Source organism: Equus caballus, chromosome 19 (genome assembly GCF_041296265.1).
Source record: "Equus caballus isolate H_3958 breed thoroughbred chromosome 19, TB-T2T, whole genome shotgun sequence".
NCBI classification, from domain to species: domain Eukaryota; kingdom Metazoa; phylum Chordata; class Mammalia; order Perissodactyla; family Equidae; genus Equus; species Equus caballus.
This window is the reverse complement of record NC_091702.1, coordinates 22,593,966-22,607,741: the sequence shown is the minus strand read 5'-3', so window position 1 is coordinate 22,607,741 and position 13,776 is coordinate 22,593,966. Positions and strand designations below refer to the sequence as shown.

Below are 13,776 nucleotides of genomic sequence, written 5' to 3'. Positions count from 1 at the left end.
CAATCTCACTATTAAATTATTTGTAACAATTATTCATTCATACTTGAGAGAAGACGTTATCGGTAGGCCCTCTCCTGTAAAGCCTCTCATTCCCCTAAAAAATCCATTGCCCAACCTTCTGTTCCAGAAAGTTCTTTTAATTCTTTCTTGCCGAAATGAGAAATACTAGAAGAGTATATTTATTCAAGGTCAGATTTGAGCCTCTTACTCTGAGTCTCAACATTTCCTCCCTCTCAGGGGAGACCGTGCCAGGACACACTGTCTACAAACCTTTGATGGCTGGGGGGACACTCTTGGTTGTGCTGAAGGTGTAGGTTTCCGAGAAGGGTCCCTCCCCAGCCTCGCTCGCTGCCTGGATTCTGAAGGAGTAACACGTGAATTCTGTCAGTCTCTGGACCTTGTATGTGTGGCTGGGTCCTCTGTAGATGGAAATAAACCTAGAGGAGGGAGCAGAATCCATTAGCCACTTGACATCAGTCACGGTACAAACTAGTGGAGCAGATTAGGCCAGCGTGGTAAATGCTTTTCATACAGTCTGAAATAATAATCGCCCAGTTGCTATGTTATGGTTACGTTTAATGTCTAATATATGTTTATATAAAAGAAAAACACAAATTTAAGCATAGATAAAGCTTAGAATGAGAACCCTTTAATTACGGTATAGATTCTGGAAACATCAGTTGTTCACTCTTTTATTTACTAATAAAAAACAAATATCAAATTTTTCATAACGGTAACATCTATCTAATCTGATACTCTTAACTTACCCTTCCTATTATGTACTAGGTAATAAAGTTAACTAGGCACCTGAGAAATACAATGTCCTCTTTACCTGAATTTTCAAATAAATGAGGTTTAGTAAGAAAATTCTTAATTTAACCTTTATCCTTCCAAGAGCTTGCAAAACCCCTTTCCCAAACTAATAAGAAAACATTTAGGATTATAGATATTTGAGAAAATATGTAAAAAGAAAAAAGTTACTTTGCTCAGAATCATCTATCAGGTTAATCAAATAACAGAAAAACAGTATATGTGGGCTGGACAGTTTAGACCTGAAGCTTCTGGATCCTTCTCCCATCTGAAGCAGGACTCTTTCATACTTCTCTGTTAATTAACATGTCCATGAGACAGAAGCACAGACAGCATGAAGGTAAAAAAGAAGGACTTACATTTCAAGTGTTTTCCCCCAGAGTCTTGAAAAATTAGTATTTTCTCACAACAAAACTAGATTACTTAGAATACAATATACAGTCATCATTTGTCTTTTGGTTATTTCCAAAAGTTTATCGTTAACTACCTGCCATAAGCTACCCAGGATCTTGAGTGGATTTGGGATCTGAATCCTGCTGGTCCAGAGACACTCTGAGAACCACTGCATGAGTTAATCCCACCACACTGCCTTGTTCCTATACAGGCCAATTGGCTCTCCCGGTTTCCAGTGCTTCGTCACAGCATCTGAGGACAATGCTCTGTCTTCAGATCCTGCTGGAATGTGGTCAATGACAGAATCGCAATTCAAAATGTCTGACTCTTGGGCCAATTTGGCCTAAGGGGTAAGCAGAATTTATGCGTTCATTTAGCAAACATTTCTTGAACATCTGCTGTGTGTTAGGCTCTGTGGATTCAAAGATGAACAGGACCTAATGCCTGTGGGTTAGTTGGTCCTGTGCACGGGCAGGGTTTTCAGGAGAGCAGCAGCTCTTCCACGTGCTAGAGAGCAGTCCCTCTGCGCGGAAGGACGGATAGATACGGAGATTAAACGACTTGCTTACAAAACCTGTCAGAGTCAATACTTATTTTAAAATATCCACGTGCTCATCAGCCTTTGCAGTGGAGTTCCTGAGCCCTGGTCATTTCACCTACTTAATGTTCCTTCTGCTTTGCTGTGTAAGGAAGCACCTTTGACTGAAGGCTGAACGTTCTTAATTTCAGGGAAAGCCAGAGTCCAGGCTGAAACCCACGAATACCATGGCAACCCATCGAGCGCTCCTGACGTATCAGCACCTTAATGAAGACACCCTTGCTAATGCTGGAGGCAAACAGCTATTTATTAACTCAGCCTCACCTGGGCTAGAATCTCTAACCGGAGTAATTGTCCTAAATTATATCACAAAATGGACGTTACAGTTTAAGAAGTAAAAGTGTCAGATCTTCATGACAAACCTGCAATAAAACTCAGCTTTTAATGGAGTTTGCAGAGGGCTACTAGCAAGAGCACCACTTCCCTGGGTGCCCTGCTCCAAGGAGAGTGTTTCCTTTTGAACATAAGTTCAATACACCTATGGAGGCAGTCGCACTTGCAGTCACAGAGACACTGACCGAAGCCAAGTCAGCCTCTAATTGTGTGTGTTGTCTAAACTGAGCAAATAGCACGTGTCAATTTCCAAATACATCAAAACCTGCTGTTTCTGGATGAGCTATCTTGTTCCTTTAACTTGTTTTGCTCTTTCACCACAACATCTTATTAATCTTTTGAAATCGCATTCCAATTTATAAAAAGCACTGTGGAAAGAGGTCATGGTAATAAAGAACTTTAAAATTTTGCTATTAGAGCATTTGTCTGCAATCTTGGGATAGTGCTACTTAGAAATACAGGAAAGGCTGCATTTGCTCCTAGAAAAAAGCTAGTGTGACTGGAGGTTCTGAAAGGGGCATCTGCTCAGAGGATTTCAGGTTAAAGTCTAAGCACCTTGCATTCAGGGACAGTGGCTTCATGCAGCTGCAGGAGGCCCGCCTGTGGCTGGGATTTCCCTTGGACAGGAAGTCAGGAACGGGCAGCCTGGTGCTCCCAGCAGACGAGCACTGAGAACAGGAGGGAAATGGGTAGTTCTTCCCCTTCCAGTCTCTTTTAGAATAAGCAGGTGTCTGACCAGGCCTTTGATTTAGCCAACTGTCTACTCTGCTTGCTGCTCTGATGAAAGCCATCCCTGCTTTGTCTGACCTCCTTCCCCTAACAAAAGGTACCGGGAGAAATCCTGGCGAGGAGGACGGTTCTCTCACTTTGTTCTCAAAATGTGTATGGGAATACCCAAAATATATTGTGGCCAATTCCTGTGTCACGTAATGAACCAGGTACAGAGCTGTCAGGAAACGGAGGGAGGAAGGTGACGGGCCCGACACAGGCTCTCTCCTGAGTGAAAGGAGATTGGGGTGGGGAGCAGAGACGTCAGGATTCCTAAGGGTTTTCGGAGAAACATTCCCAGACAGCCAAGCATCAACAGTGTCACTCCCACACCAAACGCCCATCTGGAGAAACAGATGCACTGTGTCCTCTTGGAGCTTGTGTCCTAAGGTGGACGCACAGGCCCAAGGTCAGAAGGACCTGAGCAATGAAGCAAGACAGTTGACCCCACTGCCTTCTGAGGGCTTTCCCCAAATCATCTCGCTCTGATGTGTGACCGAGAGCCAGAAGGAGCCATTACAGACAGAGGGCAAGTCTGCGTATTGTTTAAAAGTCCATACTTCTCTCACTTGAAAGGTCCCCCCTCTGCTTCTTAAGGAAATAAAAGAGGGAAGAGTGGAAAGAGAACTGTAAGAATAAGACTGCGGGGTGACAGATGAGAAAGACTCGGTATCCACACTTCTTATGGAAATCATATTTATCATAGTTATTTCTAATTTCATGTTATTTTACTCTCCTAACAAAGAAATTTTGAAACACATAAGTATACAGATTCTAGTCAAGCTCTACATATAAGTCAGCTTATCAATCAGAAAATCCTTCATAAAATTTCACCCGTCAATTTTAGGCTTCTGAAAATATCTTCCTATGATAACAGCCAGTTTGGCACTTTCAGTCTAATTTTAAGGGTTTCAAGGGTTTTAATTTTGAAAACTTTAATAAGCAGTAACATTGGTTGTATGTTTCTCTACGCCCATCTGGTACTTGACACGCTCTCAGTAAACACGGGTCCTGTGACCAGAACTGCACTGCAGACTGAGACGCCAGCAGCTTCTTCAGCCTCTTGCTGCCTCAGTTTTCTCCTTTGTGCAATAAAGATGATGACAGAAGCTACCTCAGAGCTGTTGTGAGGTTTAAATGGGTTAATAAAACAGAAGTGCTTAGAACAGTCATGACATGTGATAAGCACTCAATATGTGTTAAACAGTCGTGTGTCACTTAATACTGGGGATACGTTCTGAGAGATGCGTCGTTAGGTGCTTCTGTCATTGTGCAAACATCACAGAGTGTACTGAAGGAGAACAAAATCTGCCAACCCCAAACATCTCATTAACATGAAGACTGTTTTAGGCTGCTGCTGCTGCTGATGACGATTTTTTTTGTGAGGAAGATTGGCCCTGAGCTAACATCTGTGCAGGTCTTCCTCTGTTTTATGTGGGACACTGCCACAGCGTGGCTTGATGAGCAGTGCTAGGTCCATGCCAGGGATCCAGACCTGTGAACCCTGGACCTCGTGCATACTCAACCACTACACCACCGGGCCAGCCCCAAGGATGACTATTTTTAAGAAACAAAAGACTTAAAAGTTTTTTTTTTTGTTACCTCCCCCTTAACCACCTAAAAGAAATCAGATTAAGAAAAATCTGTTCCAGGAAGCAAGCTATCACCTTACCATAACACAAACTAGGTGGTAGACAGGAAGCAACCTCAAAAAGCCTGTTTGTTGGGCTCCCATCTGTGTTCTTCTGGTTCTGTGTGGGCAAACTCTTGTTTTCCAAACGTTTGCTCCTTTCCACCTCCCTGTGAATTGCCTTCCTTCTCTCTTAAGTCCCTGACTCTCCCCACCCCCAACATCTTCTGTCTTTAGCTAAGGATGGGATTTAAGGTGAAGGCTTTGGCCATTTTGGCGAGTTACTCAGTTTTCTTAAATTTCTCCCATGTATTCAAATTATTAAACTTTTGTTTTTCTTCTGTTAATCTGTCGCATGTCAATTTAAACCTTAGATCAGCCAGAAGAACCTAGAAGAGTAGAGGAAAATGTCTTCCTTCCCTCCAGTATTTACACAAACCTAGATGGTACAGCCTACCACACACCCAGGCTGTATGGTACTAATCTTCTGGGACCACTGTTGCATGTGTGGTCTGTCGTTATGTGGTGCATGACTGTAATCATTTTATAATGCTGAGAAGACAGGATTTTAAAAAAGAAACCCCAGTCTCCCTTCTGAGAGGCCATCTATACCACTGTTGGCTAACACTGAGGTTATTTTCTTTTCTCCTGGGTGGGAAGTCGGCTGTGAGGGAGCGAGGCTGCCCTGCAGACCAGGCCCTGGCGCCAGCCTGGGACACCAGCTGTGGGGCTGTCCGCCCTCTCACACTGGGACCCGTCAGTGAAGCGTGGGCGAGCAGACCTCCCCATACAGTGGGATTCACTTGATAGCTCGTGTACGAGCCCGAGCCCCTACAGAGCGGGCCTCAAATGAAAGCCGTTGACCCTGAATCTCCTTCCGTATATGCTGACAGTAACTTCTGTTTCAAACAATTAGGCCAACCCAAACCAAATAAACACACAAGCCAACACAAAAAGAACAGAATCTCTCTGTCACCCCAATCCTGTAATTATTTTCTATCATTCCAAGAGGCAGGAGAAGAAAGAATCTTCCTTCTCCTGAGCCTGGGATTTATGCCAGTTGCACAGTGGCCTCTCCAGGAGGCTCCGTAAGTCAACACCCTGTGGCTAGAGCCACTCAGGGAGAGATTAAAAATATTCATAAAATATTTGTTTTACAAAGACCAACTTAAATTTTTCTCTCTCCTAAATCTTTTTTTTTTTTTTTAAAAGACCAACTTCATTGTAAAATTCATTAATTGGTAAGTCAGAGGCCTTTAGTGACAGAATTAAATATGCTACTTGTCCTAAGACACGATGATTGAAGGCTCCACGTTTTAAATGCAACCCAGGATTCAGAGCTGAGAGCGCGGCTTCGCCAGAGAGGAGGGCAGCAGCCATGCACCCCACCCGTGTTCATGCACCCCACCCGTGTTCATGCACCACAGGCCCCGGCGCATGAGTCTCACTAGGGGCTGACAGCAGTCCTGCTGTCTCGAAGGCGCTGATCCAAACTACTTCGCGTGCATGGCCCTACGCCTGGGGGAAGGGAGAAGATCCTGGAATGGGAAGAAACCAGCTGGGAACGGGGAGGACCTAGAGCAGCTGACATGCCTACATAACCAGCAGGAGACGGTAAACAAAACTCTCACAGAGACCTCAATCCCTCGCTTTGTGGGGGTGAGTGTGGCCCCCGCAACAAAGACGCACCGTGTGGGGAGTCTGCTTTCCTGGGACGCTCCCCTGGTCTGTGGTGCCTGTAAAGCCTGGGTCACCCTTCCCTTCTCCCCCTCCCCGACACTGTTGGCGGGAAGAGGTGGACCCAGAAGACTGCACGCCAATCTCAGCTCTGCCCCCTACTGCCAGAGCACTTGCCCCTGCTAAGCGTCAGTTCCTCCCATCTGCAAAACGGGGACAGCATCCACTGCACAGCTTGTTTTACGAATCAAATGCAGAAACGGGGATAAAAAGCTTAGCACTGAGCCCAACACAGAGTACAAGTTCAATATATGGTATCAGTGGCTCTGGACTCTGTACCAGGACGGCCGCAGATCACCATTCGGGGATCCCAGTCAGGCTAAGGGAACCTGAGGACGACCGTGGCTCTCAACTCCCGCCACGCAGGCCTGTCTCCAGGTTACTGGGGCCATGACTGGCTTATGTCCCAGCAGGAATAGGCCCATCTGAATCTCTGAAGTTCTGCTGCATCTGTTATGGCCTGTGCTGGACATACAGTTTTCCCCAAAATGAGTGGATTTGGTGACCAAGGAGTAAAAATGAAATGTTCACTCTTATTTTTATTACACAAATGCTCCTGTGCTACAAAACCACAATGAAATATATAACAGGTGGCATGTTTCCTGAAATGTAGCACGTGCTCCTTAAAGTCACTGAGTAATTTTACTCTCAGTTCAGGCTGGGGCTTATGTAGCCACAGGGATCCCCTGTGATGTCATAGCTCCTTAGAGGTCACCCTGGAGCCCTGGGCCCACACTGCTGGTGCCTCTGAGGGGTCTTCTACTCCATCCTCAACCCCTGCTGCCCATGGCCACATACCTTTGGAGGGATTAGCCCCATGACCCAGGGCTCCTGTGAAAACCAAGAGGACAGGTGTGCAAACACCTGTGGGGTTCCACCCACTGGTGCAGGGGCTGAAGGTACAGTGGGTATTAACAATCTTCGCAGTCAGCAGACTTGAATTTGAGTTCAGGTTCAATAGCCTAGTGATCTTGGGTTCTATAGCCAGGAAAGCTGTTCCTTCCTCTGTAAAATGGGTGTAATGGCGACTGCCCCTCAGAGGGTTGTTATAAAAATCAAATGGGACAACAGCAGAGAGAACCCATTACAAAATGCCTAGCACTTGTGAATGCTTGATAGACATTAGCTGTTACTGTTAATACTATTAATGTTATTAATAACAAAGCACCAAGGTTCATGAATGATTTACGTCATTTCTCAAGAGTGGAGAAGCCTGGAAGATGTCCCCAGAATGGCATCCCTTTCACTCACATTCCCTCAGGCTTTCCTGAGTTGGATAGAAAGCTGTGCACGTGCGTACCACTCATCCGACCCTGGTGAACCCAGGCCAAGACCTGCTGCTGAAATCAGACCAAGATGGGAGCAGCTGGTCCTACAGAAGTGCTGTCCATTAATGCAAATTTGGCCATTTTTACTTAGGGAAAGGAAAAATAGGGAGAAATGCTCTCTTGTGCTAAAAATATTTACTTGGAAGGGAAAACACAAACAAGGTAGAAGGTTGGGTGGGTCACTGAAAGTTTACAGTCTAAATGAATCCTTTACGGCTCTGTCACAACCTGCTTTAGTTTTGACTATGACGTCTTCTTGAAACTAAACCCTTCAGTGGGTTTTAATGTTGGCCCACATCAGTGATTTTAAAAAATGTTCTATGTATCTGTGAATACAAAAGCATTCTGCTTATTCTGCTAGCCTCTCAGAGTACTCCATGGAGGTACATGGACGTACAAAGACCTTGAACACAATGAGGAGTCTGTTACCTTCACTACAAACTTGAATGAGTCAATAACTCTCCAGGCTGAGTCCAGATACCTCGGATAATAGTAATTGTCTTATTCACCTGGCAGGGATTTTTATGAGATCCAAATGAAAGGACCAAGTAAGTTCTACAATTCCGTATTGATTATAACCTAGGAAGGCAAAACAACAGACTCTTGACATTTTTAAGAATTCTAGGGGAAGGCTATACATATTCTTTGTTTTGGTGAGGAAGATTGGCCCTGAGCTAACATCTGTGCCAATCTTCTTCTATTTTGCATGTGGGTCACCACCACAGCATGGTTTTGATGAGCAGTGTGTGGGATCTGAACCCGTGAAGCCTGGGCTGCTGAAGCAGAGCGTGCAAACTTAACCACTACACCACTGGGCTGGCCCTGGAAGGCTATACTTTTAACCTCAGTATTAGGATTTAACATTATGAAAGATGACATTTTTGCACTAAAGTGCAACTGAAGGAAGAAATTCAGACATGTTTCATCTTTAAATGTTTATTTTAAATCATTTCAGAGGAAAATAATAACGTATAAAGAATTTAATTTTAAAATATGTTTTCTTAAAACAGTTTGTTTCAAAACAAACATCTAAGAATGCTCTGGATGGCTTATAAATAAGAGATACTGCTAAGCATTTTGTGTTTACTACCTTGTTGCTATCTTGTAGTCTCTAGGCCCACTACAGGCCAACAGCAGCCCATTAACATTAACACCTCAAAATGATCTAACCTGCTGACCTAAAATGACCTAATCCAGTAAAGGCTTCACATGGCATGTTTCAAAACATGTTTCACAATATCACAAATCAACAGCTATTAGTAAGCTCAGTATAGCTCTATTCCTTAACAATGACATGTCATTGCCTTTATTTTTTTCTTAATTTCTCTGGGCTCCATGGATTGTGTGTGTGTGTGTGTGTGAATTTCCTATGTTACTAACGTGATGTTTGGGCACGGAGGATGCTCAAAACAGGAAAGGACAGCATGTGCCCTCACTCCACACAAAACATTGAGTCCTGTCATGTCTATGCACAAGCAAATGGAAGCAGATGGCATCATGTGGGGGCACCTGAGGCAGGGAAGATACATTTGCTAAACGAGTTTTGATGTTGGTGAGAGTCCCTGTTTGCAGACTGAGCACAAAAACGCCAAGAGCAATTTCCAAAAGACCAATGAGGAAAGGAGTTAATTTCCTCCTCCTATGTCCTCAGCTGCATATGGACCCTTTGGTTTGTGAGCCATAGGCTGCAATACTTTTTGGTTATGTTCCTTTTTATGCTCCTTTTCTAAGAAATAAAATGTCACTATAGCTACTGATGAAACTCTTTATCCATATGCAACAATATGAATAACTGCATATTATTCAGTAATATGCCCCGAGCAATATAAGCAGGACTTTGTTCTATAAGTGGTATACATTGAGAAAATACACTCCTCCCATAGTGCTCATGCTTTTATTAGTTACCTAGTGTGTATTTTTTCTGGGTTCCTTTATGCAGATTATTTTCTGTCCCCAACAGCAAACAGGCAGTCATACTATACACATTACAAAGCTGCTCTGATTTTGCTGGGTGAAGGGAAAATGTCCTGGGCATAAGGGCAGAGTTAACAGAGAGCAAGTGGTAACTACCCACTCTATTGGAGCCCTCCCCCCATCCTCATTTTGCTGGAGCCTTGCTTTAAAATACACCGGCTGTCTGACTGAACCTGAACAACAGATTAACCAAAAGTGCATTCCTGGAACTTAAGTTCCTCTCGCCTCAGTGCTGTGTACAATTATTGGGAACATGGACCACAAGGGTCAGAATGAGAATCAACATCAACTCAAATTCTGTTAGGGTAGCATAACACTTCATTTCAGTAACACAGACAAATGCGTCTTCAGAATTATCAGTACAGAATTACAATCTTAAAATGTATGAGCTGATCTTGCTATTCTACTCCCTGCATTAGGTTAACAAAGCATTACAAAAATGTTTACTTTGGGTATCTATTTTTCTTGCATACACAGGAACCAAAGACATTTGGATCTTCTGTGCCAGATCTGCTAAGAATAATAGACTTAATCACGCTATGGCCAAACTAATAGAATTTTTGTTTTTCTGTTGAAATTAAATAAAATCTCTTGTGCCGTCTGTTCATTGTTTCACGTTAATTTATTTTCTCAGCAAGAAAGCTCCTATAGGTAAGTCACATACCTCATAAGACCTAGGCACATTGTAGCAATTCAAGAAAAACAATCACTGATTGAATGATCATAATCTAATTGCTAGAAATAAACTCAGTCCTACAAATACACAGCATTGCTTTGAGGCTGAGACATAAATATGTAGTCGCAGTTAGTGACCTTGGACTGGGAACCTTGTGGGTCAAAAGCTTGAACATATGGGAAACAAACGTCCTCTTCAAGGTGAAAAAACCTTTCAACATACCAAGTCCGGGTAATCCAGATGAATTCTAGGTCGATTTACCTTGAGGCAAGGATTTGGGCAAGATGCCCTTTTGGGATCCCCTCTATTTACAGGGAATAGCCCCAAACTTTAAAAAAGATGCAAGTGTAAAAGTACCAGAACAAAAGAGGCATTTCCTTGGAGAAAGAGCCAAGGCACGTTTCTGTCCTTTGGGGCTTGTATGCTTGGTTTCCAACCAATCCTGAGTCCTTATCACTAGTCTCCATCCTAAGGCTCTCTTGCAGGAGATTATACGATTGGAAACCTTTTAAGTCTCACCCAAGCTGTTACAACACTTCCCTGAGAAGCCTTCTCTGTTCATTGAATTTTAAGCCTACAAAGAAGCCATTCTACTATCCTCCTTCAACACTCTGTGCACGTGTCAATCTCTAAGCCTCCACATCAAGATTTGCTTGAGTGTATCTGTGTCTTGCACCCATCCCCCACCAGACTGGGGGCTCCTTACGGACAGGGATCCATCTTGGTCATCTCTGTCTATTCAATACTTAAGCACAGTTCCTTTCTTTGCATGTATAAAACTCCTGATAATCATAAGTTAAAATCAAGTCAATTTATCAGAAACAACCTATTTGTTCACCTGGATGGTAAGGGCTTCGGTAGAAATCCTATCATGACAGAAAATATTTCATTTTTTATTCAAGAACTAAATAATGTAGACAAAAGCTCTCAAAGCCTGGCACTTTGTAGGTGCTCAAGAAATAGAAGTTTACTTTACAAAGTTTGAAAATATATTTTTGGCCAAACATTATACTTAGAGATCTTTGGGCCATTTCAGATTTCTTGATTAAGAGTTACATAAATAAAATAATAAACCAGTACATCATAAACTCAAAACCTTAGGGCTTTTGGACATTAAATGGTCAGTCTTGTGGAACGTCAGTCTCTTTCTTATTATTTCCTTACTTGTCAAAAGCAGAAGCTAAAATATGAAGAGAGAGAGAGAGAACACGCCCTAATCATTTACAAGAGACATCTTTTTGTAAAGAGTTTAAGCTCATAAATGACCTACAAATGATTGTTGCTTTAAGGTGAAAAAGGTAGGAAAGAGCTCAGAGCCCATCTTCTAATTCAACCTGTATTTTATGGATGAGGAAAAAGTAAGACAAATAGTTTAGCAGCCAAAATTGACTTAACTCTTTACTCTGACAATTACCAACCATGCGGTTATTAATTTTCATTGTGCTTCTGTTGCAAAATACATTTTAAGACTCACATTACTTCCATAGCTGGTTAGGACAGCTCTACCACCCAGACACCGGCAGCTCTCCTTTCAAATGCCCACAGTCACTAGCTAGGAAAGTAAATTAAAACCACAATTCAATCTATCTCTTGTTCTTACCTTGGCCACAGCAGGACGTGCAATATTTCTGCCACATTCATAAAAAGAACTTATTAGCAGTTAATGAAAACAAAGCAAATGCTAAAGAATATGGGCGCTTTTCCCTAAAGCCACAACTAGAAACCACCCCAGCAACATGTTCGAGAAAAAGGGAGGTGCCGCTTTGGAAGAAGACATTGTTCCTTTCAACTGGACAGGCCAGGGCCAAGTCCTAAAGGATCTTAAAGGGACTAGAATTGACAAAGGCTACGCTAATAGCAAGTATTACGATGTATCCCACTCGAATGATTTCTCCCTGATCCTCAGGAGTCAAGACCTGAAGCCAAAAGCTTGGCTACAAGGGGCCATTCACTGCAAGAGTTCAGTTTCAAGACACTAAGGAAGGTCACCTTCAAACTCAAATTAGGCCAAGTTTCATCCTATTAAATCCCAGGAAAATTATTCCACAAATAGAATGAGAATTTATTATGCTCTATATTCCCATCACTTTAATAATTTTCTGAGAGCACTGACAAATCTAATTTAAAAAAGATAAATTTGGACTCTAGCTCAGAAAATTAAGAAAAATACTGTTCCTAACGGTTAAGTTTTCTTAAATTGCCATTTAAATTTAGGCAAGTCATTTATTTGATTAACAAGGCCAGCTTCGGGCTTTTTTTTGGAGGAAAGAGCACGTACTGATTACCAGATTCTGCACTCTCTGCTGTCTGGCATATTTAAATGTCTCACAACAGCACACTCATTTGGACTAGTGCTCATGGAGCTTTTGTTCTGAGCACGCACTTGTACAGCTCTCTCTCTGAAGCACCTTAGGCGGCGGCCCCGCAAAGGGCAGGGCTGCAGCAAGACGGGGTCGGCTGGTTGCTGTAGAGCCATCACTCCCCCCACAGTCCCGGAGGTGATGGTAGAGGCAGCTGCATGGGGAGTCAGGAGGCGCTGCCTCTGATCCCAGTTCTGCCACCAGCTTCAACAACATTTCTGGGCTTCACTTTTCTAAAACAGTACAACTAAAAGATATTGTCTAAGGGAAGTTCTCTCTACTGTCAACGGAAGCCAAATGCCCAGGAAAAAACATAAAGGCTTGTTCAGAAATGTCCCCAAATGCTAGTTCTATATATTTATCATGATTTCTGTGAGTTCATAAGTCCTGTTCTTGCCAGCCCTCTCCAGTTGAGGAGTTCCCTGCCAGTAAAATAATGAGTCCATGAAAACGCATCCAAGGGCACACAGCACAGTAGTGAAGATGCATTTAATCTCTAATGAACCTACTAAAAGAAGCCTTACTTCCTCTGTGCTTTCTACACCAGGACAAGTTTCCAATAGGACAACTGCTTTTTGTTCTTCGGAGGTCAACCTTTGCTAAGTCCTTCAAAGTCAAGTTCAAATGTCATCTGTTTCAAAAAGCCATTCCTGATTTTTGCAACCAGATGGTCTCTGCCTGCCTTCTCCAAACTCCCAGAGCACTTTTCTCCAATGGCACTAAGGTTCAATGCCTGTGGGTTGGTGTTATGCTCCTGGAGACAGGGCCTTGCTTTCTACTTGATCTTGGTCTCCACTGCAGGCCCACCTCAAGCAGTGCCTTCCACACAGCAGGACACCACTGCGCTGAAATGAACCAAAGCACTTGAGTCCAGGGCAGGAGGCGGAGACTGGACAGGGGTTTCTGTGCTAACCAAAACCAATTCCTCATGTAAATGAACAGGATACTACAATGCATAAAGGGGAAATGACAGAAACACTTCCACACTAACACTAGCTTTGTGCTTCAGCAGGTACGCCGTGGGGAAGGGGCAGTGTGTCGGCTCTGTCAGGCTATCTTGGTTTTATGGTGATCGCCCACCTCCTTCACTTGATTCTCTGATTTGGACTTTGGGTAGGTAACAGAACATTCTGTTATCATTAACTTTTGCTCTGCATCTGAATTATTTG

General features: G+C 43.1%; 1 protein-coding gene across 10 annotated transcripts in view; it reads right to left on the bottom strand.

The window, feature by feature from the left end:
• Positions 1-13,776, bottom strand: part of FNDC3B (fibronectin type III domain containing 3B) — a 357,231-nt gene that overhangs the window by 40,275 nt on the left and 303,180 nt on the right. For all 10 annotated transcript variants that reach the window (XM_070243255.1, XM_070243250.1, XM_023623306.2 and 7 more), the window contains one exon: positions 271-437. In XM_070243255.1, the coding sequence (XP_070099356.1) occupies positions 271-437 (167 nt within the window). The remainder of the gene's footprint in view (positions 1-270; positions 438-13,776) is intronic.